The 20,978-nt window shown below is 37.9% G+C and overlaps 1 protein-coding gene across 1 annotated transcript in view; it reads left to right on the top strand.

Annotated features, from left to right (window-relative positions):
- Positions 1 to 20,391, top strand: part of LOC134616150 (dynein axonemal heavy chain 8-like) — a 36,626-nt gene extending 16,235 nt beyond the window's left edge. The window contains exons 29-90 of the mRNA XM_063460889.1: positions 61 to 123; positions 302 to 402; positions 537 to 674; positions 784 to 1,024; positions 1,131 to 1,330; positions 1,591 to 1,744; positions 1,838 to 2,001; positions 2,341 to 2,443; positions 2,772 to 2,876; positions 3,165 to 3,326; positions 3,766 to 3,990; positions 4,115 to 4,287; positions 4,375 to 4,553; positions 4,889 to 5,076; positions 5,159 to 5,245; positions 5,332 to 5,439; positions 5,517 to 5,651; positions 5,972 to 6,133; positions 6,215 to 6,461; positions 6,555 to 6,796; positions 6,903 to 7,043; positions 7,131 to 7,362; positions 7,451 to 7,593; positions 7,684 to 7,818; positions 7,918 to 8,040; positions 8,373 to 8,586; positions 8,665 to 8,774; positions 8,859 to 9,022; positions 9,099 to 9,291; positions 9,394 to 9,516; positions 9,601 to 9,731; positions 10,004 to 10,157; positions 10,312 to 10,476; positions 10,634 to 10,860; positions 10,997 to 11,115; positions 11,215 to 11,318; positions 11,444 to 11,620; positions 11,712 to 11,879; positions 12,482 to 12,697; positions 13,027 to 13,164; positions 13,257 to 13,384; positions 13,533 to 13,704; positions 13,801 to 13,956; positions 14,052 to 14,207; positions 14,290 to 14,472; positions 14,645 to 14,750; positions 14,844 to 15,096; positions 15,270 to 15,460; positions 15,549 to 15,670; positions 15,752 to 15,867; positions 15,961 to 16,163; positions 16,258 to 16,331; positions 16,600 to 16,752; positions 16,865 to 17,020; positions 18,146 to 18,262; positions 18,356 to 18,460; positions 18,559 to 18,719; positions 18,823 to 18,979; positions 19,060 to 19,212; positions 19,353 to 19,542; positions 19,759 to 19,880; positions 20,007 to 20,391. Coding sequence (XP_063316959.1) covers positions 61 to 123; positions 302 to 402; positions 537 to 674; positions 784 to 1,024; positions 1,131 to 1,330; positions 1,591 to 1,744; positions 1,838 to 2,001; positions 2,341 to 2,443; positions 2,772 to 2,876; positions 3,165 to 3,326; positions 3,766 to 3,990; positions 4,115 to 4,287; positions 4,375 to 4,553; positions 4,889 to 5,076; positions 5,159 to 5,245; positions 5,332 to 5,439; positions 5,517 to 5,651; positions 5,972 to 6,133; positions 6,215 to 6,461; positions 6,555 to 6,796; positions 6,903 to 7,043; positions 7,131 to 7,362; positions 7,451 to 7,593; positions 7,684 to 7,818; positions 7,918 to 8,040; positions 8,373 to 8,586; positions 8,665 to 8,774; positions 8,859 to 9,022; positions 9,099 to 9,291; positions 9,394 to 9,516; positions 9,601 to 9,731; positions 10,004 to 10,157; positions 10,312 to 10,476; positions 10,634 to 10,860; positions 10,997 to 11,115; positions 11,215 to 11,318; positions 11,444 to 11,620; positions 11,712 to 11,879; positions 12,482 to 12,697; positions 13,027 to 13,164; positions 13,257 to 13,384; positions 13,533 to 13,704; positions 13,801 to 13,956; positions 14,052 to 14,207; positions 14,290 to 14,472; positions 14,645 to 14,750; positions 14,844 to 15,096; positions 15,270 to 15,460; positions 15,549 to 15,670; positions 15,752 to 15,867; positions 15,961 to 16,163; positions 16,258 to 16,331; positions 16,600 to 16,752; positions 16,865 to 17,020; positions 18,146 to 18,262; positions 18,356 to 18,460; positions 18,559 to 18,719; positions 18,823 to 18,979; positions 19,060 to 19,212; positions 19,353 to 19,542; positions 19,759 to 19,880; positions 20,007 to 20,294 — 9,816 coding nt within the window. The 3' untranslated portion in view covers positions 20,295 to 20,391. The remainder of the gene's footprint in view (positions 1 to 60; positions 124 to 301; positions 403 to 536; positions 675 to 783; positions 1,025 to 1,130; positions 1,331 to 1,590; positions 1,745 to 1,837; positions 2,002 to 2,340; positions 2,444 to 2,771; positions 2,877 to 3,164; positions 3,327 to 3,765; positions 3,991 to 4,114; positions 4,288 to 4,374; positions 4,554 to 4,888; positions 5,077 to 5,158; positions 5,246 to 5,331; positions 5,440 to 5,516; positions 5,652 to 5,971; positions 6,134 to 6,214; positions 6,462 to 6,554; positions 6,797 to 6,902; positions 7,044 to 7,130; positions 7,363 to 7,450; positions 7,594 to 7,683; positions 7,819 to 7,917; positions 8,041 to 8,372; positions 8,587 to 8,664; positions 8,775 to 8,858; positions 9,023 to 9,098; positions 9,292 to 9,393; positions 9,517 to 9,600; positions 9,732 to 10,003; positions 10,158 to 10,311; positions 10,477 to 10,633; positions 10,861 to 10,996; positions 11,116 to 11,214; positions 11,319 to 11,443; positions 11,621 to 11,711; positions 11,880 to 12,481; positions 12,698 to 13,026; positions 13,165 to 13,256; positions 13,385 to 13,532; positions 13,705 to 13,800; positions 13,957 to 14,051; positions 14,208 to 14,289; positions 14,473 to 14,644; positions 14,751 to 14,843; positions 15,097 to 15,269; positions 15,461 to 15,548; positions 15,671 to 15,751; positions 15,868 to 15,960; positions 16,164 to 16,257; positions 16,332 to 16,599; positions 16,753 to 16,864; positions 17,021 to 18,145; positions 18,263 to 18,355; positions 18,461 to 18,558; positions 18,720 to 18,822; positions 18,980 to 19,059; positions 19,213 to 19,352; positions 19,543 to 19,758; positions 19,881 to 20,006) is intronic.
- The last annotated feature ends 587 nt before the right edge of the window (positions 20,392 to 20,978 follow it).

Raw genomic sequence — 20,978 nt, 5'->3', positions numbered from 1 at the left:
TTTTCAATAAATCAGCGTATTCATATTAACATATTCTTCATTTTATGTCTTGTATTTCAGGAAGGCCCCTTGGTTGAAGGATTAGCTCCGCAAGAAGCCAGCCGCAGGCTTCAGATCTATCAGGTGACGTTGTTAATTCGTTTAACAGTTTCAATTCTTTCAGTGTGTGAAAATCTATAATCATTCACATAAATTAGAGGTAAATGTTTACTAGATAAGAGAGAGCTGATAGGGCAAGAAAACATCAAAATCACATTTAACAAACAGTCTTGCGAGATTTAATTGTATGTTTTGTTTGCAGGCTAGATTTGAAGAGCTTTGGAGAAACTTCACCACATATACTTCTGGACAGCAGCTTCTTGGCTTACCAGTTACAGAATACAACTGTCTACACAAGAAAAGGTACATCAGCAAAAAATCAAACCTTGTTCTGTGCTAGGATAACTTTTGCATCTCTATTAATACTATGCTAAGTGTTAACATCTATCACATTATAAAATATATTCAAACATTATGCTTCCTAATGCTTCCTTTAGAAAAGAGCTTGATCTGCTTCAAAAACTCTATGGCCTGTATGATGCAGTGATGAACAAGATTAGTGGGTACTATAAGATACTGTGGATACAAGTGGATATTGAAAAGATCAATGGCGAACTTCTGGATTTTCAGAACAGGTTGAGTATATCTGTTATTATAACTTACGGACCTAAAAATTTGTTGTGTAGTGAATGTTTTTTTTAAGAGTATTCATTTTAACAAAAGTTTATTATCCAATTTTTGTAGGTGTCGGAAGCTACCCAAAGCACTAAAGGACTGGCAAGCCTTTCTTGATCTAAAAAAGACCATTGATGATTTTAATGATTCGTGTCCTCTTCTTGAAATGATGGCAAACAAGTCTATGAAACGGAGACACTGGGACCGTATTGCACAAGTGACTGGACACCATTTTGAGGTGGAGTCCAGTACGTTTGCACTTGAGAACATCATGGAGGCGCCTTTGTTGATGTACAAGGACGACATTGAGGTGTGCTGGCAGATTTGACATTTATAACCTACTTCAATTTCAAGCTTATAGATTTGATTTGCTCATATGTATGCACCATCCCAAGTTTGGCTTTTTGTATTTGTAGGACATTTGCATATCAGCTGTAAAGGAGAAGGATATTGAGGCCAAATTATCACAAGTAAAAGAGCTGTGGTCTGCTCAGACCCTGAGCTTGATGACATTTAAGAGTAGAGGAGAACTGATGCTGAAAGGAGCAGAAACATCCGAGATTCTCACCAACTTGGAGGACAGTTTGATGGTGCTAGGTTCACTGCTGAGCAACAGGTAGAACAGAATAAACCCCGGCTTTTTGTAATTTTGTAACAGATTTTATAAACTTGATCCCCAAGAAACATTGATACTTTGAAGTAATAAAAGGGCAAGACTGCAAAACCTACCTCACTGTAAAAAATCATTCAGCCCAGAAACATTAGTAGTGACAAAGATTAGTTTGGGTGTAATCATTCAAGATGTGAAATATCCACACATATTCCCATTTCTGCAATGTCTTAAAGAACTTAACAAGCTTTGTCTGCTTTGTACAGGTACAGTACCTTCCACAAAGCAGAGATCCAAGATTGGGTCTTCAAGCTTTCAACATCATCTGAGGTCATTGAACAGTGGATTATAGTGCAAAACTTGTGGGTCTATTTGGAGGCTGTGTTTGTTGGGGGCGACATTGCCAAAGATCTGCCACAGGTACAGTTCATTAATTCTGCCCTGCGGCCTGAAAATAACAATTTTGAAAGCATCCTTAAGTAAATGCCAACATAAAAATGTTTCCGCTTGCAGGAAGCAAATCGATTTCAGAATATTGACAAGTCTTGGACTGAAATCATGCGGCGAGCACAAAAGGTCCCAAATGCTGTGGAGTGCTGTGTAGGTGATCCATCTCTGAGAGAAAAGCTTCCGGATCTTCAGAAACAACTAGAGCTCTGTCAGAAATCTCTTGCAGGGTAATTTTTTTGGCACCATCCATGTTTTAGTTTGCGTCTTTCTGTTGGTTGCAAAAGTGGAGGGTAAAAAGAAAATCAGAAAAGTAGTTCAGTCTTTAAAAAATTTTTACATTACATTATTTAGGCATTTAGTTAATTAGCTTTTTACTCGAGCACTTTTTATGCAGTATAATTACTCCAGGTTTTATCTTCGCCTCCCTTTCTTCCCTTTTTTGTTCTTTTGTCACCCACAGATGCTTTGCAATAAAAAGAAAAGCATTGAATAAATGGGCCCCATAATTATAACAATACTTCTGTGTTCAATGTGTACACTGCAGATGATATGATCTTGTTTCACAGGTATCTTGAGAAAAAGAGACTCTTGTTTCCACGGTTCTTCTTTGTGTCTGATCCTGCCCTTTTGGAAATCCTTGGACAAGCCAGTGATTCTCACACAATTCAGGTCAGAACATTCACTGCCACTGTAAGAAAATTAAATTTAAATAAAAAGTATAAAACAATGTAATCATACTGCTGCTGCAAAAGGCCTAATTTGTTTGTCTGCATAGATATGTTAAAAACTCATGTTAGCAAATAAGAAATACAATTTAAATTTGGAGTTTTCATGGGCAAAGAATGAGACGATCAGGATAGATATATTAAGAAAATGGTTTGTGTATTGAAATCTGATTTCTTGGGTTTTGTTTATTTTTTCTCTCTCTTTTTTTTCTTTTGGGTTTTTGATTTTGGGTAAAATAGCAAAAATAATTGTAGATGCATTTGTTTTTCAGGCACATCTTCTTGGAGTGTTTGACAACGTAAAAGAAGCTGAGTTTCACACAACAGAATATGACAAGATCATAGCTGTTATTTCACAAGAAGGGGAGAAACTGCCGGTATTTAATGCTATTTGCATTTTCAGTTTAGAGCTGTAAATTCAGGAATGCAACTATATGTTGAATTGCATTTGTTACGTTTAGTGCAAATAACTTTTGCAAGTGGTCAACACAGAGTTAAATTCAAATGAAAGTTAAATTTATATCAGATTGCTATTTTCTACAGACAAGTGTAGGGTACAATAAATAGATATTCAAAAAGAATAAGGTTAAATTGAGGCTAAATATTTTTTCCAATTTTTATCACAAGTGTGGTACAGCATAGCAAATGTGTTTCTGTGTTTTCAGCTAGAGAGTCCTGTAATGGCTCAGGGAGAAGTTGAGATCTGGCTTGGGAAGCTTTTGGTGCAACAACAGGCTTCACTGCACTCTGTTATCAGAGCTGCAGATCTAGAGATAGACGATGAGGAGTTTGATCTTCTTGCTTTTCTCAACAAATTTCAAGCACAGGTAGGAAGACTGAATTGTGGCTGTTAGTAAAGTCTTTTTCATGAGTTTTTAAAATATTTTGTTCATTTAAATGTAACAGAGATTTTTTTCTTCCATCTGTAATACCAACCACCATTTAGTAGTGTTTAAAGGGATTCAAGATTTTAAAGATTTGAGACGTTACTCTCTATAAGATGTGAGCTGTCCTTTTTCTAATTAAACTATCCAGCAACATAACTATTTGTTTTCATGTGACATTTCCTTCTTGCCTTTATCAGTGGCAGAGGCAGCTTAACAGATCTTATGGTTCTTTTCATTCTTTGTCCAACGTTTGTAAAATAACAAGTATGGATATCTTTGACAGTAGTACCTTTCATGTAGCATCATATTTCTACCACTTTACCTGTGTGTACTATACATGACACATTATTTCGTGTATTGTTTGATTCGTACTTTTTAGGTGGGCTTGCTGGGAATCCAAATGATTTGGACAAGAGATGCAGAGAAGGCCCTGCACCATACAGAAGATGACAAGCACATCATGCCTCTTACCCAAAAGAAATTACTGAGTCTGCTCACTACACTCATCAAGCAAACAACCTATGACCTCAGCAAATTTGACAGAGTCAAATATGAGACACTTGTCACAATTCATGTGCACCAGACTGATATATTTAATGACCTAGTAAGTTTTGTTTTTTTTTATTTTTGGATAAATGCTACTTGTCCACATCTACTATCATAGATAACTTTTTATTATTAAACTGTTATGGTCAACCATTCCTCTTTATGTCCTGCTTTTTCCTCAGGTGAAAAAGCGTATAAAATCTGTAGGCGACTTCGAATGGCTGAAGCAGAGCAGATTTTACTTCAGGGGCTACCTGGATAAGGTCATTGTGTCTATTACTAATGTTGACTTCATTTATCAGAATGAGTTTCTGGGCTGTACTGATCGTCTGGTCATCACTCCACTGACAGACAGGCAAGTAAATAATGAGATTTTGTTAATTACTTTTTATATAGATTTAATTACTAAGGTACATTCATTAACTCCTTCTTGTTTACCTAGGTGCTACATCACACTAGCCCAAGCTCTAGGTATGAGTATGGGAGGAGCCCCTGCAGGACCGGCTGGAACTGGGAAAACTGAAACTACCAAAGACATGGGTCGCTGCCTTGGCAAGTATGTTGTAGTGTTCAACTGCTCTGACCAGATGGACTTCAGAGGACTTGGAAGGATTTACAAAGGTATCCTAAGCAATTAATCAAATTATCAGATATTTTAGAAAATGTATTGTGTAGCATTTTCAGTGGGAGAAACATTTCATCTCTCACCCAAGTGACTTCTTCGGTCTTGACATCCAGGTGAACCGAATCAACTTTCTGCGATTTCCTTACCTGGATTAATGAGCAAAACACTCAGATTTCATTTTATCTTATGCTGCTCATAGAAAGATTTTGGTTTTAGGTTCAAATCTACGAGGGTCTTCAGTTGTGTTTGCATGTTCTGTTACTCAGATTTTCCAGCTTCTTTTCACATTCCAAAAATATGCACATTTGGTAAATTGTTCATTCTTTTTCAGGCCTCGCACAGTCAGGGTCCTGGGGTTGTTTTGATGAGTTCAACAGAATCGACCTGCCAGTGCTCTCTGTTGCTGCTCAGCAGATCTACATAGTTCTGACGGCACGCAAGAACCAGAAGAGCACATTCATTTTTACTGATGGAGACACTGTGGATCTGAATCCAGAGTTTGGCCTGTTTATCACTATGGTAAGATGCAGCATTTATATGTTTACTAGGCAGCAGATGTTTAGTATGAATATGATAAAACATGTTGTCACTCAATACATAGAACCCCGGATATGCCGGTCGTCAGGAACTTCCTGAAAATTTAAAAGTGCAATTCAGGACGGTTTCTATGATGGTGCCAGACAGACAGGTGGGTCAAGGTTAGTTTTTCTAGGGAGAAATATTGTCTGTTTTGTTTAAGTTCTAACCATTCGTTTTCACTATTGCCTTTGACAGATCATCATGAGAGTTAAGCTAGCCAGTTGTGGATTCAATGAAAACATCATCTTAGCCCAGAAGTTTTTTGTTCTTTATAAACTGTGTGAAGAACAACTTACAAAACAGGTAATAATCCTGTGGCCAGTTTAGTTCCTATAATAAGTAATTATTAACCCTCTGAAGCTAAGCTCTTGCTTTGTTAGGTCCACTATGACTTTGGCCTGAGGAACATCCTGTCCGTGTTACGAACACTTGGGGCTGCTAAAAGAGCACGGCCTGATGACACAGAGTCCAGCATTGTCATGAGAGTGCTGCGTGACATGAATCTGTCTAAACTGGTATGACACAAACCTAGTGCTAAAGGACAGCAGTCAAATATTTGACAGTAATGTGTATATATATATATGTATATATGTATATATATATATATATATATATATATATATATATATATATATATATACATATATATATATATATATATATATATATATATATATATATATATATATATATATATATATATATATACATATATATATATATATATGTATATATATATATATATATATATATATATGTATATATATATATATATATATATATATATACATATATATATATATATGTATATATAATGTGTGTGTGTGTGTTTCAGGTGGATGAGGATGAGTCACTTTTCCTCAGTCTCATCAATGACCTGTTCCCTGGTATCCAGCTGGATAGTAGCACATATGCTGAACTTCAGGCAGCTGTTGCCCATCAAGTGCAGTCAGCCGGTATAATCAACCATCCTCCCTGGAATCTCAAGCTTGTTCAGGTACCATCTGCATGTTTATCTGCTGTTGTTATTTGGATTTTGTTTGGAAAACACTCTTTCTTACTGATACATCACTATCAGCTTTATGAGACTTCACGAGTGCGCCATGGGCTGATGACTTTAGGACCAAGTGGAGCTGGGAAGACCACAGTCATCAACATTCTCATGCGAGCTATGACTGAATGTGGATACCCCCATAGGGAGATGCGCATGAATCCCAAAGCAATCACTGCTGCACAGATGTTTGGCCGTCTTGATGCAGCCACCAATGATTGGACAGATGGGATATTTTCCACACTATGGAGGAGGACACTCAAAGCTAAGAAAGGTTTATAATACAATATTTGTTGAATATTCACACACGCACACACACAGATATATATATATAATTTTTCATTTCTTTAAAATGTGAACACTTCAGGGGAGTTCATATGGATTGTGCTTGATGGTCCTGTTGACGCCATATGGATTGAAAATCTTAATTCTGTGTTGGATGATAACAAAACACTGACCTTGGCTAATGGTGACCGCATCTCAATGTCACCATGTTGCAAGTTGGTGTTTGAGGTGCACAACATGGATAATGCCTCCCCTGCTACAGTGTCCCGGGTGGGTATGGTCTTCATGAGCTCATCAGCTCTCAGTTGGAAACCCATACTCAGGGTAGGCTTGTTTTTTGAAATTTTCCATTCAAAAACTGTTTGGAGAAAAGAATCAGTGCTGCTGTTACGATACTGTATTCAGATGGAATGTGGCCTTTATGTTTTAGGGATGGGCTAACAAGCGCAATGCAAAGGAGGCAGAAAGTATTTTAAGCTTATATGACAAGATATTTGAGGATGCTTACTTGTATATGAAGCAGAACCTTAAACCCAAAATGGAGCTTTTGGAGTGTAACTATATAATGCAGGTATGTATTCTGACAAATGAGAAGAAATTGATGATGCTTCTAAATTAATTAGAAATATTGAATTGTCTCATTATGTTCCACCTTCAGTCTGTGAATCTGCTGGAAGGCCTCCTCCCAACCAAGGAGACAGGAGGCTTTGCTGGTAGCAAACACCTTGAGCGTCTCTTTGCCTTCTGTCTGATGTGGAGCCTTGGAGCCCTTTTGGAGTTAGATGATAGAGACAAACTAGAGACTTACATCAGAGGTCATGAAAGCAAGATTGATGTTCCTCCAACACAGCCAGGGGAGACTATGTTTGAGTACATGATCGGCACAAATGGTAACATTTTATACAGTACATAAAACCCCTATGCTGTCTTTTGCATTTTGAAATTTAGTTACTATAAGAGCTTCATCTTTTATTTCAGGTGATTGGTGTCATTGGAACAACCATGTGGGTGATTATATCTATCCAACTGACCATTTGCCTGACTACACTTCTATTCTTGTTCCCAATGTGGATAACACAAGAACCTCTTTCTTGCTGGATACCATTGCTAAACAACACAAGGTGTCCTTTAAAATATGAATATTAAATAAAAGAGCATATGTTTATCCTTGGTATGTACTTCTGTTACAGTTAAATTTTGTGTATAATTAGGCTATGCTGCTCATTGGAGAACAAGGAACTGCTAAAACTGTGATGATTAAAAGCTACACAAAAAAATATGATCCTGAGACAGACCTATCAAAGACACTGAACTTCTCTTCTGCAACAGAACCCTTAATGTTTCAGGTAAAATCTAAACTATAAAATGTTCTTTATATTTATCTTTATCATATTCTATATGGCTTTTTGTTAGTAAAAGCTTTTTTTATATACATACATATACAGCGAACAGTGGAAAGTTACATTGAGAAAAGAATTGGCAGCACCTATGGACCCCCAGGAGGACGCAGGATGACAGTCTTTATTGATGATATAAACATGCCAGTTGTCAATGAATGGGGTGATCAGGTATTTATATATACATGTATTATATATATATTTATTTTACAAAATACACAAAACAGCAAAAATACTATTTACTATTTCATGTTGCTTCTAGTCTTAGTAAAGTTTGATTTAGACTTCTCTGGGAAATCTACATCATAACTTAGGACATAACCAAAAACTCCTTTTAACCATACACTACAACCTTCAACGCCATTCAGTAATTTCTGGCTGCGTTGATCCAACATAAATGCATTTTTAGAAGGTGCGTGTCAGGTTGCGTGGAAGGTTATGGTGTAGGTTTTCCACTGAACAGTAATTCAGGCATAACTCCTTTATATAACTTTCCAAACCAGATCACCAATGAGATAGTTCGACAGATGATGGAAATGAGTGGCATGTACAGTCTGGACAAACCAGGAGACTTCTCCACTATTGAAGATGTGCAGATACTTGCTGCCATGATTCACCCTGGTGGTGGGAGAAATGACATCCCTCAAAGACTCAAGAGGCAGTTTACTGTCTTTAACTGTACTCTGCCATCAAATACTTCAATTGATAAGATCTTTGGTAAGTACCTCAAAATTTGTTTCCCCTCATTACTACTTGTATTAACAAATATATTATTTTGATGCAATTTTTTTGCAGGTATAATTAGTGGTGGTTACTTCCATGAATGCAGAAAATTCAAGCAGAGCATTTCAGATATGGTTAAGCGTCTTGTATCTGCTGGGAGGATTTTATGGCAGTGGACAAAGGTAACTACTTAAAAGATGATGTGAACAGACTGTAAAAGTGGATGCATTAATAAAGACATCTTATTCGATGATTTCACATTGAAGGTAAAAATGCTTCCCACACCATCCAAGTTCCACTACATTTTCAATTTGAGAGATTTGTCTCGGATTTGGCAAGGGATGTTAAACATCAAGGCAGAGGAGTGTCATGATATACCTACCCTCTTGGCTCTTTTCAAGAGTGAATGTACAAGGGTGATCGCTGACAGGTAAAGTTCTCACATCCATCAAATCACTTTATAAGCAGAACAAAGATGCTAAAATTGAAACATCATTTTGCTGTAGGTTTATTTGCTCAGAGGACAGAGAGTGGTTTGAGAAGGGTGTATCCCGGGTGATCCAAGAGCATGTTGATCCTAGCCTTGTCCCAAAACTTCATCCTGAGCCATACTTTGTGGACTTTCTCCGAGATGCACCTGAGCCAACTGGAGAAGAAGGGGAGGATGCGTGTTTTGATGCCCCTAAAATTTATGAACTGGTAAAAGATTTGTATTTATAACCACAGTACAATATTGATACTGTTGAACATTGATATAGAAAGCTGTCATACTAATGACAAAGAAAACGCTCACTTTTTCAGGTGCCAAATTTCAAGTTCTTATCAGAGAAACTAATGATGTATCAGACTCAACACAATGAGATCATAAGAGGCTCGACTCTGGATCTGGTTTTCTTCACAGATGCAATGACTCATCTCGTCAAGGTCAGACTACAAGCCCAACTAATACATTTCCTTTATATCTGGCTACAATTAATGCTGATATATTGAAGATTTCCAATGCTTTAGATCTCACGAATAATTCGAACTGACCAAGGAAATGCCCTGCTTGTGGGTGTCGGAGGATCAGGCAAACAGAGCCTTACGCGGCTAGCCTCATTCATAGCTGGATACCGCGTCTTCCAGATCACATTGACCAGGTAAGAACAGAAAAACTAAAACTTCAGTTCAGTTCAGCTCAATTTAATGTTATCAATATGATGCCAATTCACAACAGTTACCTCTGCTTATATTATACCAGTGGCTCTCAAACTGGGTGCCCTGGAGCCCCAGGGGTCCACAAGCCATAGATTGAGGGTCAAAAGCATGGGGAAAACACATGGTTGCACCTGGCATGTTATGGCATGTAAACACATGTGCATCATCTGGGGTTGAGCTAATTAGCAATTTATAGTATTTGTCTTCTTATTAGAACATACAACATGACCAATTTCCTGGATGACCTGAAAGTGCTGTATAGGACAGCTGGGGCTGAAGGCAAAGGCATCACCTTTATCTTTACTGATAATGATATCAAGAATGAGGCCTTCCTTGAGTACCTCAACAATGTTCTTTCATCTGGAGAGGTGGGGATCTTTAAAAAATTCAGATATATTTAAATCCACAAAAATCCACTTTGATCCAAGCTGAAAGTCAAAATTTAGACCATGTAATTAAAAACTGTCACGTTTGTGGCCATATTTGGTCCAGATGACTTCATAGTGAATTGACTGTTTGCAGGTTTCCAATCTTTTTGCTAAAGATGAGATCCAAGAGATCACCCAGAACCTAATACCTGTGATGAAAAAGGAGTTTCCTCGTATTCCACCAACTTTTGACAACCTTTACGAGTATTTTATTTCACGGTCAAGAAAGAATCTCCATGTTGTTCTTTGCTTCTCACCGGTACGTCAAAGATTTGTTTGCTTGTTTCACAAAAGCAGAGGTTGGCACTTTGTATCGTTTGTTCACCTGTATTGTTTATAATGTTTCATTAAAGATACACAAAGACATCTTTGTATGAGTCTGTGGTGAAGCACATTTTGTCTCACAACCTTGACAGGTGGGACCGAAGTTTCGCTCCCGGTCTCTGAAGTTTCCAGGGTTGATTTCTGGCTGCACGATGGACTGGTTCACCCCTTGGCCAAATGAGGCTTTGGTGGCTGTATCCAATTATTTCTTGTCTGAGTTTAATATGGTTTGCTCTGCTGAAGTCAAAGCGTCTGTGGTGACGGCTATGGGAACATACCATGACAAAGTATCTGTCACATGTGAAAGCTACTTTGAGAGGTATAAAACGCGGACGATATTTTTATGTTGTTACATTTAAATGATTTTATATTCATGTATATAATTTAAATTTTTCTTCTATTTGTATATAATTTGTATTTTACACCAATGCAGCATTGTATCTATTATCTTTTAGATTCCGAAGACGAACTCATGTTACCCCGAAATCCTACCTCTCTTTTATAAATGGTTACAAAACGTTGTACACTGAAAAGTATAACAGCATCAACATACTATCAGAACGCATGAATGTTGGTAAGAAAGTTCAATAGGAAATCTGTAGATGGCATGTATCGATTACTTTGCAAAGATTATTCAGGAAAAAGGGGTTTTCAAATTGTTATTGTTTTCCAGGGTTGGAGAAACTAAAAGAGGCTAGTGAGTCTGTGGCTCAGCTATCCAAAGAACTAAAAGTAAAGGAAAAAGAGCTTGCTGTAGCATCTGTCAAAGCTGACAAGGTAAATAATACATAGTGGTTCCTGTGACTTTCCAAAAATGCACAACTTATAGACATAATGTTATGTATATTATGTATATATTTTACACATTTTATAACATGCCATCTTGTTTTACGTTTACATAGGTGTTGGCAGAGGTAACAGTCAGTGCTGAAGCTGCTACAATTGTAAAGAATGAGGTCCAAGTTGTGAAGGATAAAGCCCAGACAATTGTGGAGGGGATTGAAAAAGAGAAAATTGTTGCTGAAGCTAAACTAGAGGCTGCTAAACCAGCTTTAGAAGAGGCTAAAGCTGCACTGAACGTGAGACCTCTGTGATTACTTTTTACATACACAAGTACTTATCTCATATATATTGTATGTACACAGTACATATACTTTAAATGTTTTACAGACCATAAAGTCAACTGATATTGCCACTGTGAGAAAATTAGCCAAGCCGCCACATCTGATTATGCGGATCATGGACTGCTGCCTTCTCTTGTTTCAAAAGAAGTTAGACTCTGTCTCCATTGATCCTGAACGACAGTGTCTTAAGCCATCGTGGGCAGAAGCACTGAAGGTAACAAAAACTTTTCTTACAAAATCTCACTAAATGGAGTTATTTTCCAGCAAAATATTTAAGGCTGAAAAATTAGGAGAAACATTTTGCAACCAATTAGCTTAATTAGCTTAATTGGTAACAAATCAATTAGATGATTTGACAGCAGTGTTCCTCAATATAGATAGACTGAATAGCTCATCATCTACAGTACATAATATTATTGCACGATTATGAAAATCTTGAGAAATCTGTGTGCAAAGGGCAAGTCTAAAAATCAATATGATACAGTTTGTTTAAAAACAGGCATGATTATGTCATGGAAAACACCGCAGGGGCTTAGGTACTGTCAGTTAAACAGGTTCACCATGCCTGCATGTCTGCACGTGATCCAGTAACATTGCTGAAAAAAGTGGAAAACATGGACACTGCATCCTCATACCTCTATCACAACAGCATGGCTTTGTGCTGAATCTTTCATTTTTTAAATGGTATATTTCTCACTTTAAACATCTGATGTGTTCTGTAGTCTCCTGAGAATAAAATATAGGTTTATGAGAGTTGCACATCACTGAATGCTATTTTATTTGATACCTTTGCCGTATGTTTGTGTCCTCTTTTAGCTTATGAGTGCTTCTGGTTTCATGATGTCCCTCCAAAATTTCCAGAAAGACAAAATTAATGAGGAATTAGTAGAACTGCTACAGCCTTACTTTGATATGGAAGATTACACAATGGAAAATGCAAAGAAAGTGTGTGGTAATGTAGCTGGTCTGCTAGCATGGACCCGGGCTATGTCCACATTCTTTGGGATCAACAAAGAAGTGCTGCCACTTAAGGTGATGTTAATGCTCAATGTGACAGAGAGACATGATTTGTTTACAAAGTAGATCTGACATGGGACTGTTGTACTTGTATTGTTAAGCTTTCTTCTTTCAGCCTCTTTGAGTCCGTAATTTAGAGGTCAATATTTTTTAATCCCAGCTTCTAGCTCATAGCCTTTTTATATTAGTTAGTATGTGTAATGAAACTTCTGTGCCTCATATATTTTTGTGAATCTCAGTGTCTTTTATCTTTCTCCAGGCTTTTTATATTAGTTAGTATGTGTAATGAAACTTCTGTGCCTCATATATTTTTGTGAATCTCAGTGTCTTTTATCTTTCTCCAGGCTAACCTGGCTGTTCAAGAAAACCGACTAAGAATTGCAAATAATGAGCTAATGAAGGCAGAGGCTCAGCTTGCTGAGAAGCAAGCAGAGTTTGACAAAGTCAAGGCCAAATGTGATGCTGCTATGAAAGAAAAACAGGTGCAGTACACCCTATTAAATGTTATTAATATTGCATAAACCTTTATGTAGAATTTGAAATTGTAGATCATTCAAGGTTTTGTCTTTTTTAGGACCTGCTGGATGATGCTGAGAAATGCAAGAATAAAATGCAGGCTGCATCTGCACTTATTGATGGACTTAGTGGAGAGAAAGTTCGCTGGACAGAGCAGAGCAAAGAATTTAAATCACAGATAAACAGGTATGTTACAAAGAAAATCACATTTTATATTGAAATATTGTATTAGGAAGGGACTGTTTTTCATGTCTGCATGTTTGCTTGCAGTTTTGCAGTGTATTGATTGGGGTAGAATAATAATGAGGCAAGTTACTTCTGTTCTTCTTGGCAGACTGGTGGGTGACGTGCTGCAGCTCACTGGTTTCTTGTCTTATTGCGGGCCGTTCAACCAGAGTTTCCGTGACATTCTGCTGAAGGACATCTGGGAGGCAGAGCTCAAGAGCAATAAAATCCCTTTTACAGAAAATCTCAACATCATTTCTGCCCTAGTGGACCCTCCCACTGTAAGAACAAAATAAATCTAATTATACATATCTACTAGCATCTCAAAGGATATTTGTGACTTATTAAAGACATTTATCATCCTATTTTTGTTTAAGATAAGTGAGTGGAACCTTCAGGGACTCCCTGGAGATGACCTGTCTGTGCAGAATGGTATCATTGTCACAAAAGCAACAAGATATCCCCTCCTCATTGATCCCCAGACTCAGGGAAAGGCTTGGATAAAGAAAAAAGAAATGGCCAATTCACTCCAAGTACTTTGTCGATTATAATTAAATGTTGCTGTTTTTAACAAACATGGTTGTTTTAGTTATGCATCTTATGGAGGCAAGCTGTTTTGTCTTTTCAGGTCACATCACTGAAGCACAAGTTCTTTCGTAATCATCTGGAAGACTCTCTTTCTTTGGGAAATCCGCTGCTTATTGAAGATATAGCTGAGGATCTGGATCCTGTGCTGGACAATGTCCTTGAGAAAAACTTTGTCAAATCTGGGACAAGTTTCAAGGTAATCATCAAACCATTAATATTCAACAATCTTTACGTCTACTTCTTTAAACCATGCTCTCTCATAAATCGGATTTGTTTAGGTCAAAGTGGGAGACAAAGAAGTAAATGTAATGGATGGTTTCCAACTCTATATAACCACCAAGCTGCCCAATCCAGCATATTCCCCAGAAGTCAGTGCCAAGACTTCCATCATTGATTTCACTGTTAACATGAAGGGTCTAGAGAACCAGCTGCTTGGCCGTGTTATCCTCAGAGAGAAACAGGTCAGTGGAAAACAGTCTCCCCTCACATTGGTTAGTGGTAGAAAATGTACTAATGAATTGTGAAAATCGCTGCATTTTTAATGTGTTTGATGAAAAGTTATTTCAGTATCGTGCATGTAATATTGATGGGGCATTTGGTTACACAGAAATTTTACAATTATTTATTTAATAGGAATTAGAAGCCGAAAGACTAAAGCTAATTAAAGATGTGACTGCTAATAAGAGAAAAATGCAAGAGCTGGAAGACAACCTGCTGTACAAACTCAGCAGCACTAAAGGTAACCCTGTTTCGTCTGTATGTTAACGTCTAAGACATACTTGTATTTTATTTACTGCTCTATTAAAAAAAAGCTGTTTCTGTGTGATTAAAGGTTCTTTAGTTGATGACGACTCCATGATTGGCATTCTGACTACAACTAAGCAAACCGCAGCAGAAGTTAGTGCAAAGCTCAGCGTTGCAGCAGAAGCAGAGGTGAAGATCAATATAGCTCAAGCAGAATATCGTCCTGTTGCCTCTCGAGGCAGCATCCTTTACTTCCTCATCACAGAGATGAGCATGGTTAATGTCATGTACCAGACGTCCCTGAGTCAGTTCCTCAAAATCTTTGACCTGTCACTGGAAAGGTATGTCTTCACCAGTACCAGTTTATCTTCTGAAAAATGTGTGTCTCTTATGAAGTATGAAGCATAAGGCTTTGATAAAATTCACATTAGAGTAAGTATGGCTTACTCTAACAGTAAGGTAAGAGTAAGCAAGTAAGAGTCTACTCACTCTTACTGTGAATTTGTTTTTGCAGGTCTGAAAAGTCCCCTAAAACTCAGAAGCGAATTGCAAACATCATTGAATATCTGACTTTTGAGGTGTTCAGATACACCGTCAGAGGCTTGTATGAAAACCACAAGTTCATCTTTACCCTTTTGCTGGCCCTCAAGATTGACATACAGAATAACAAAATAGAGCACAACAAATTTCAGGTTCTTATTAAAGGTGAGGTCATCGGCAACATCGGAGATGTAATTTTGCACCTTTGTGTTATTGCTGTAAAACACGATGAGCTCATAAAATGTCTAAATAGGTGGAGCGGCTCTGGACCTGAAGACCTGCCCCCCCAAACCATTCAGTTGGATCTTGGATATGGTATGGCTAAACTTGGTGGAGCTCAGCAAATTGCCACAATTCACAAACATTGTAAAGCAGGTGAGGCTACTTTCCACAGATCATAAATCTGAGGTTTCTGCTGTTGTGTACTTACAGAGTTAATATTGATATCTTTTATAGGTGTCTCAAAGTGGAAAACAGTGGAAAGCTTGGGTCAATCTTGATGCACCAGAAGAAGGTGCCATTCCAGATGGATACAACTCTCTTGATGTTTTCCATAAACTCTTGTTGATAAGGTTGGATTCTCCTGCTGGTCTTTTTATGTGGTTGTGTTTTTAAATACACATACAAGACAATAACCATATAAGTTTTTTTTTTTTTTTCCACAGGTCCTGGTGCCCTGACCGTACCTTGTCTCAGGCTGTAAAATATGTGGGAGATTCTTTGGGCATGAGGTTTGCTGAGCCTGTCATCTTGAACCTTCACAGCACGTGGGAGGAAAGTGACCCTCGCACCCCTTTAATTTGCTTCCTTTCTATGGGCTCAGATCCCACAGACCAAATTGAAGCACTAGCTAAGAAACTTCAACTTAGTGAGTTTGACTAAACCATAAAACAACACTACAACCTTTAGTTTGCAGTTTTAACTTAGAAGATGATTTGTCATTGCATTGTTTCATCCTACAGAATGTAGTGCGATTTCCATGGGACAAGGACAAGAGGTGCATGCAAGGAAGCTTGTTAAGACATCAATGATAGAGGTGTGAATACAATTCAATGAAGAGCATGATCCTTTCATTTTAGCACATGAGTTTTTGTTTTCTAGTTGCTAATCATCTCCCTCCCTGCTCATGCACAAATTTGTTGGGCTGTTTGTGTCTGCTCTCATATATACTGCTTGTTGAGTAATGTTCTATCAGATAGAGTATTAAATAAGAGCTTTACGATATCCAATCACACTGTACTATAACCCTAATAATGGCGGAGTATTTCACCTAATCTGTGGTCTCTGTGCCTGGATACATATAGGGAGGCTGGGTGTTACTGCAAAACTGTCACCTGGGCTTGGAGTTTATGGATGAGCTGCTCGAAACTATCACAGCTGCAGACACCATGCACAATACTTTTAGAGTGTGGATCACCACGGAGCCACACAATCGATTCTCCATCACACTTTTACAGGTGACATTTGACAAAGCTTTTGTATGCTGCAGCACTTCATTTATTACTTCCCATCTTGACCCGATGCTGTGTACAAGCTTAAAGCAAATATTTCTCAACCCTTTACCTCTAGTCCTCCATCAAATTTACTAACGATCCACCCCAGGGAATACGTGCTGGCTTGAAACGAACATTTGCAGGAATTTCACAGGAGCAGATGGAAGTATGCAACCTGCCCATGTGGAAGCCCTTGTTGTACAGTGTGGCCTTTCTCCACACTGCTGTGCAGGTACTGTCGAGGTTAAGATAATCAGTGTAGCTCCTGATATGATTCAGGCCAGAATAATATACAAATGTAAGGATCACTGACTTTGAGAATTCTTAATTGTGTATGTTATGATAAGTGAGAATCATCACTCTGAATTCTAAAGGCACACTAGGGGAAAACTGGTTGAAAACCACACCAGAATTATTGAGTCTGTGTGCAGTCAGCTTGGGATCTTACAGTCTTACATCAGTTTTTTTTTTTTTTTTAAATGAATTGGGCGAAGTTGGAAATTTCATGCAATCATGCAAAAAATGCGGTGATATCAGCTTATACAGAAATTCACATGAATTAATTAATTTAATTTGGCATTAATTACCATCAGAAAATCCCCCACAAAAGTTAATGTAGTGTCTGCAGCATGGCAATTTAACTACAAAATGACCCTCAGTAACGTATTTTGATATAAGGATATAGCTAGATTACACACTGATTGCAACATTTTGGCAAAATACTTGAATTTATTAATTATACTGCAGTTATTTAAAAACCTTCACCAGTCTATCAAAGTTTAATTGCAGTTACTCTGATCCTGATTGTTTGTTAGTACGGTTTATTTATATAACGCCTTCCAAGAACAAAATTCTCAAAGTCTTTTACATTTTCAGAAGTTGATATAAACCAAATTAAAAATAAAAACTTTAAAAGATAATACTAAATAAAAGCAAACGTGCACAGGTGATCTTAAGTTTCTTTTTAGAGACATCAACAGTGTCCAGAGATCTTAGTTTCAATGAAAGCGAGTTCCAAAGCTCTGGGGCCACAACCACAGTCACCTTTTGTCTTTAATCTGGACCGAGGCACAGCCAACAAGCATTGATCAGGTGACACCAGAGATCTAGACATTATGTTTGGTTGAAGTAATTCACTGATAAAGGAAGGCATCTGACTGTGAAGGGCTCTGAAAGTGATCACCATATTTATAAATTGAACCCTAAACTTCATTGGGGAGCCAGTGTAACGAAGACAAAAATGTTGTCAGGCAGGACCTTTTAGAGGACCTGGTGAGAAGCCATCTAAATTGATTTGGTTTCATATTTTTTAAATTATTTATTTATTTATTTATTTATTTATTGCTTTGTTTTTAAGGAGCGACGCAAGTTCGGACCATTGGGTTGGAACATACCTTATGAGTTCAACTCAGCTGATTTCACAGCAAGTGTTGAATTTGTTGAAAAGCACTTGGATGACTGTCGCTGCAAGAAGGTGAGGATTCATCTGGGACAGTGTAAAAAAGAAAAATGAGTTCACATCGTCTGCCCTCACTTACCAGTGTGTGGTTTGTTTGTTTTTTTCCAGCATGATGTGTCATGGGTAACTGTGCAATACATGCTAGCTGAGGTGCAATATGGAGGAAGAGTCACAGATGACTATGACAAACGCCTGTTGAAGTGTTTCTCTCGTGTAAGAATCCCAGTTTTATGTTTGTTTTTGTGTTACCTTTCACTGATGAATAAAGGTTTATGTCCTGGTTACTCTGCATTTTGCATTTCTTTCTGCAGGTGTGGTTCAGTAAAAAGATGTTTGATCCAGCATTTTGCTTTTACACGGGCTATAAGATTCCTGTGTGCGAGACAGTGGAGGAGTACATGGAATATATTCAGAGCTTGCCCACTGTGGATTCACCCCAAGCATTAGGACTGCACTCTAATGCTGATATCACGTAAGGAGAGGACGTGGTCATCATGAAGCATTGAATGCTTTGCTTGTAATTGCTGATATAATTGCTAACCACGCATTTCTGCTCTGTAACGAATATTAACCAGGTACCAGACAAACACATCTGCTGAAGTGCTAGACACAATCACAAATATTCAGCCCAAGGAAAGTGGAGGGGGATCAGGAGTGACTCGAGAGTCTGTTGTTTATAACATGGCACAGGACATGTTGGAGAAGCTGCCTCCTAACTATGTACCTCATGAGGTCAGTTTGTCTGTTCAAAGGCTTTTTTGTCGCCGTTTACATGAACTAAAATCTAATGGCTGTCACTTTGATTGGTTAAGGTCAAAGCGAGGCTCTTGAAGATGGGAGTGCTTAACCCAATGAACATCTTCCTACGTCAGGAAGTAGACAGAATGCAAAGGATTATAAATTTGGTGCGCATAAGTCTGACAGACCTGAAGTTGGCCATCGATGGCACTATAATAATGAGTGAGGTAAATTTACTTCTCTGTTCAAATATTAACATATTTGGAATTCATTTTAACTGTTAACTTCAGAAACGCTTTATTTTTTTACACATAGTGATTAAACTACACGATTAAATGCACTCATGAAGTCTGTACTTCACTCCTAGAACCTGCGTGATGCCCTCGACAATATTTTTGATGCCCGTGTGCCAAACCTGTGGAGGAAAATCTCCTGGGAGTCTTCCACGCTAGGCTTTTGGTTCACTGAGCTCCTGGAGAGAAACAAACAGTTCCACAGTTGGGTGTTTGAAGGAAGACCAAAAACATTTTGGATGACAGGCTTCTTCAACCCTCAGGGTTAGTTGAACCTTTGAGCATTTTACTGGTATCATATACAGCCAATGAGAAAACAAGCAGGACTGCTGATATCAATCCCTAACATTGTACTTTGAAGCTAAATGAAGATAAATAAAACCAGCCGTCAGTCTGTTGAAAACCTAAAAATGTTACCATCAACTGGGAATAAACTCCTTCACACTGATGCTAATCCTGTCTCTATTTGGATGTTTGCAGGATTTCTGACAGCCATGAGACAAGAAGTAACCAGAGCGAACAAAGGCTGGGCTCTGGACACGGTCACACTCAACAACAAAGTACTCAAGCACACAAAGGAGGAGATCACAGCCTCACCAACAGTGAGTTAAAATGCAGTATTTTCTGAAAATTGTGAATAACAGGCAATTGACTAATAGATTTTTTTTTTAATTAAAGAGTGAATAAAATAATGGACTATCCTGTCATTGACTGCCTTTCTTCAACAGGAGGGAGTTTATGTCTATGGTTTGTACGTTGATGGTGCTGGCTGGGACAAAAAGAACACCCGTCTCATCGAGTCCTCACCCAAAGTGTTGTTTACACCCTTGCCTGTCATTCACATGTTCGCTGTCAACTCCACTGCCCCTCCGGATCCTAAGCTTTATGTGTGCCCCATCTACAAGAAGCCAAAGCGCACAGACCTGAACTACATCACAGCAGTGATGTTGCCTACAGTCGAGTCACCAGACCACTGGATCCTGCGTGGGGTTGCCCTGCTCTGTGACATCAAATAAAAGACAGTTGCTTATCTTTACTAACATGTAAAAGTGATAAAAACAGAAATAATTACATTTCCTGCAGAAAAGCATACTCTTTTAAAATAGATGGAGTCTTGACGGGTCCTCCTAGTGGTGTAAAATAATTTCATCTTTTTCAATTTTATGTTTGTGTTCTGAGCTGGGTAGGTAGTGTGGGTGACTTAAACTACATGTTTACTTAATAAACTGATCTCTGAAATGAAATAAATAATCAAAACTTTGGTCATGTTTTTGTCTCCTATGCATTTTTTATATATGATGAGAGAATTAAAATAAGAAAAAAACTAGTGATTACTTTTGACTTTAAAACATTTTTTTCGATAAAGGGTGAAGTGTTGTTTTATTTTTCTTTGTCATTATTAAAAATGGTTATTCAGAAGAAAAATATCATTCTGAAAACTGTAAATACAGCCATGCAGGTCTGTGAGACAAAGCAGGGAGCACTGTTTGAGAAATTTATTTTCAAAGTGAACACAGGAGCAAAGACAAACAACTGGCGCCAGTGATCAAGCCCCCTCATCCTCTAAGGGATCTGCAGTTTTGTCGAGAGGAAAAGGGTGTCCCTTTAAAAAACGTTCTTAATCAAACCCAATTATTTCCGCTCCTTTCCCTCATTATTTCCACCGTGGACCACGTCCCGCTAGCCAGCTTGTTAACTAG

This window comes from Pelmatolapia mariae, linkage group LG18, assembly GCF_036321145.2.
Source record: "Pelmatolapia mariae isolate MD_Pm_ZW linkage group LG18, Pm_UMD_F_2, whole genome shotgun sequence".
In the NCBI taxonomy this organism is placed as follows: Eukaryota; Metazoa; Chordata; class Actinopteri; order Cichliformes; family Cichlidae; genus Pelmatolapia; species Pelmatolapia mariae.
Note: the sequence above shows the minus strand (reverse complement) of the source record. Positions and strands in the feature narration are given on the sequence as shown.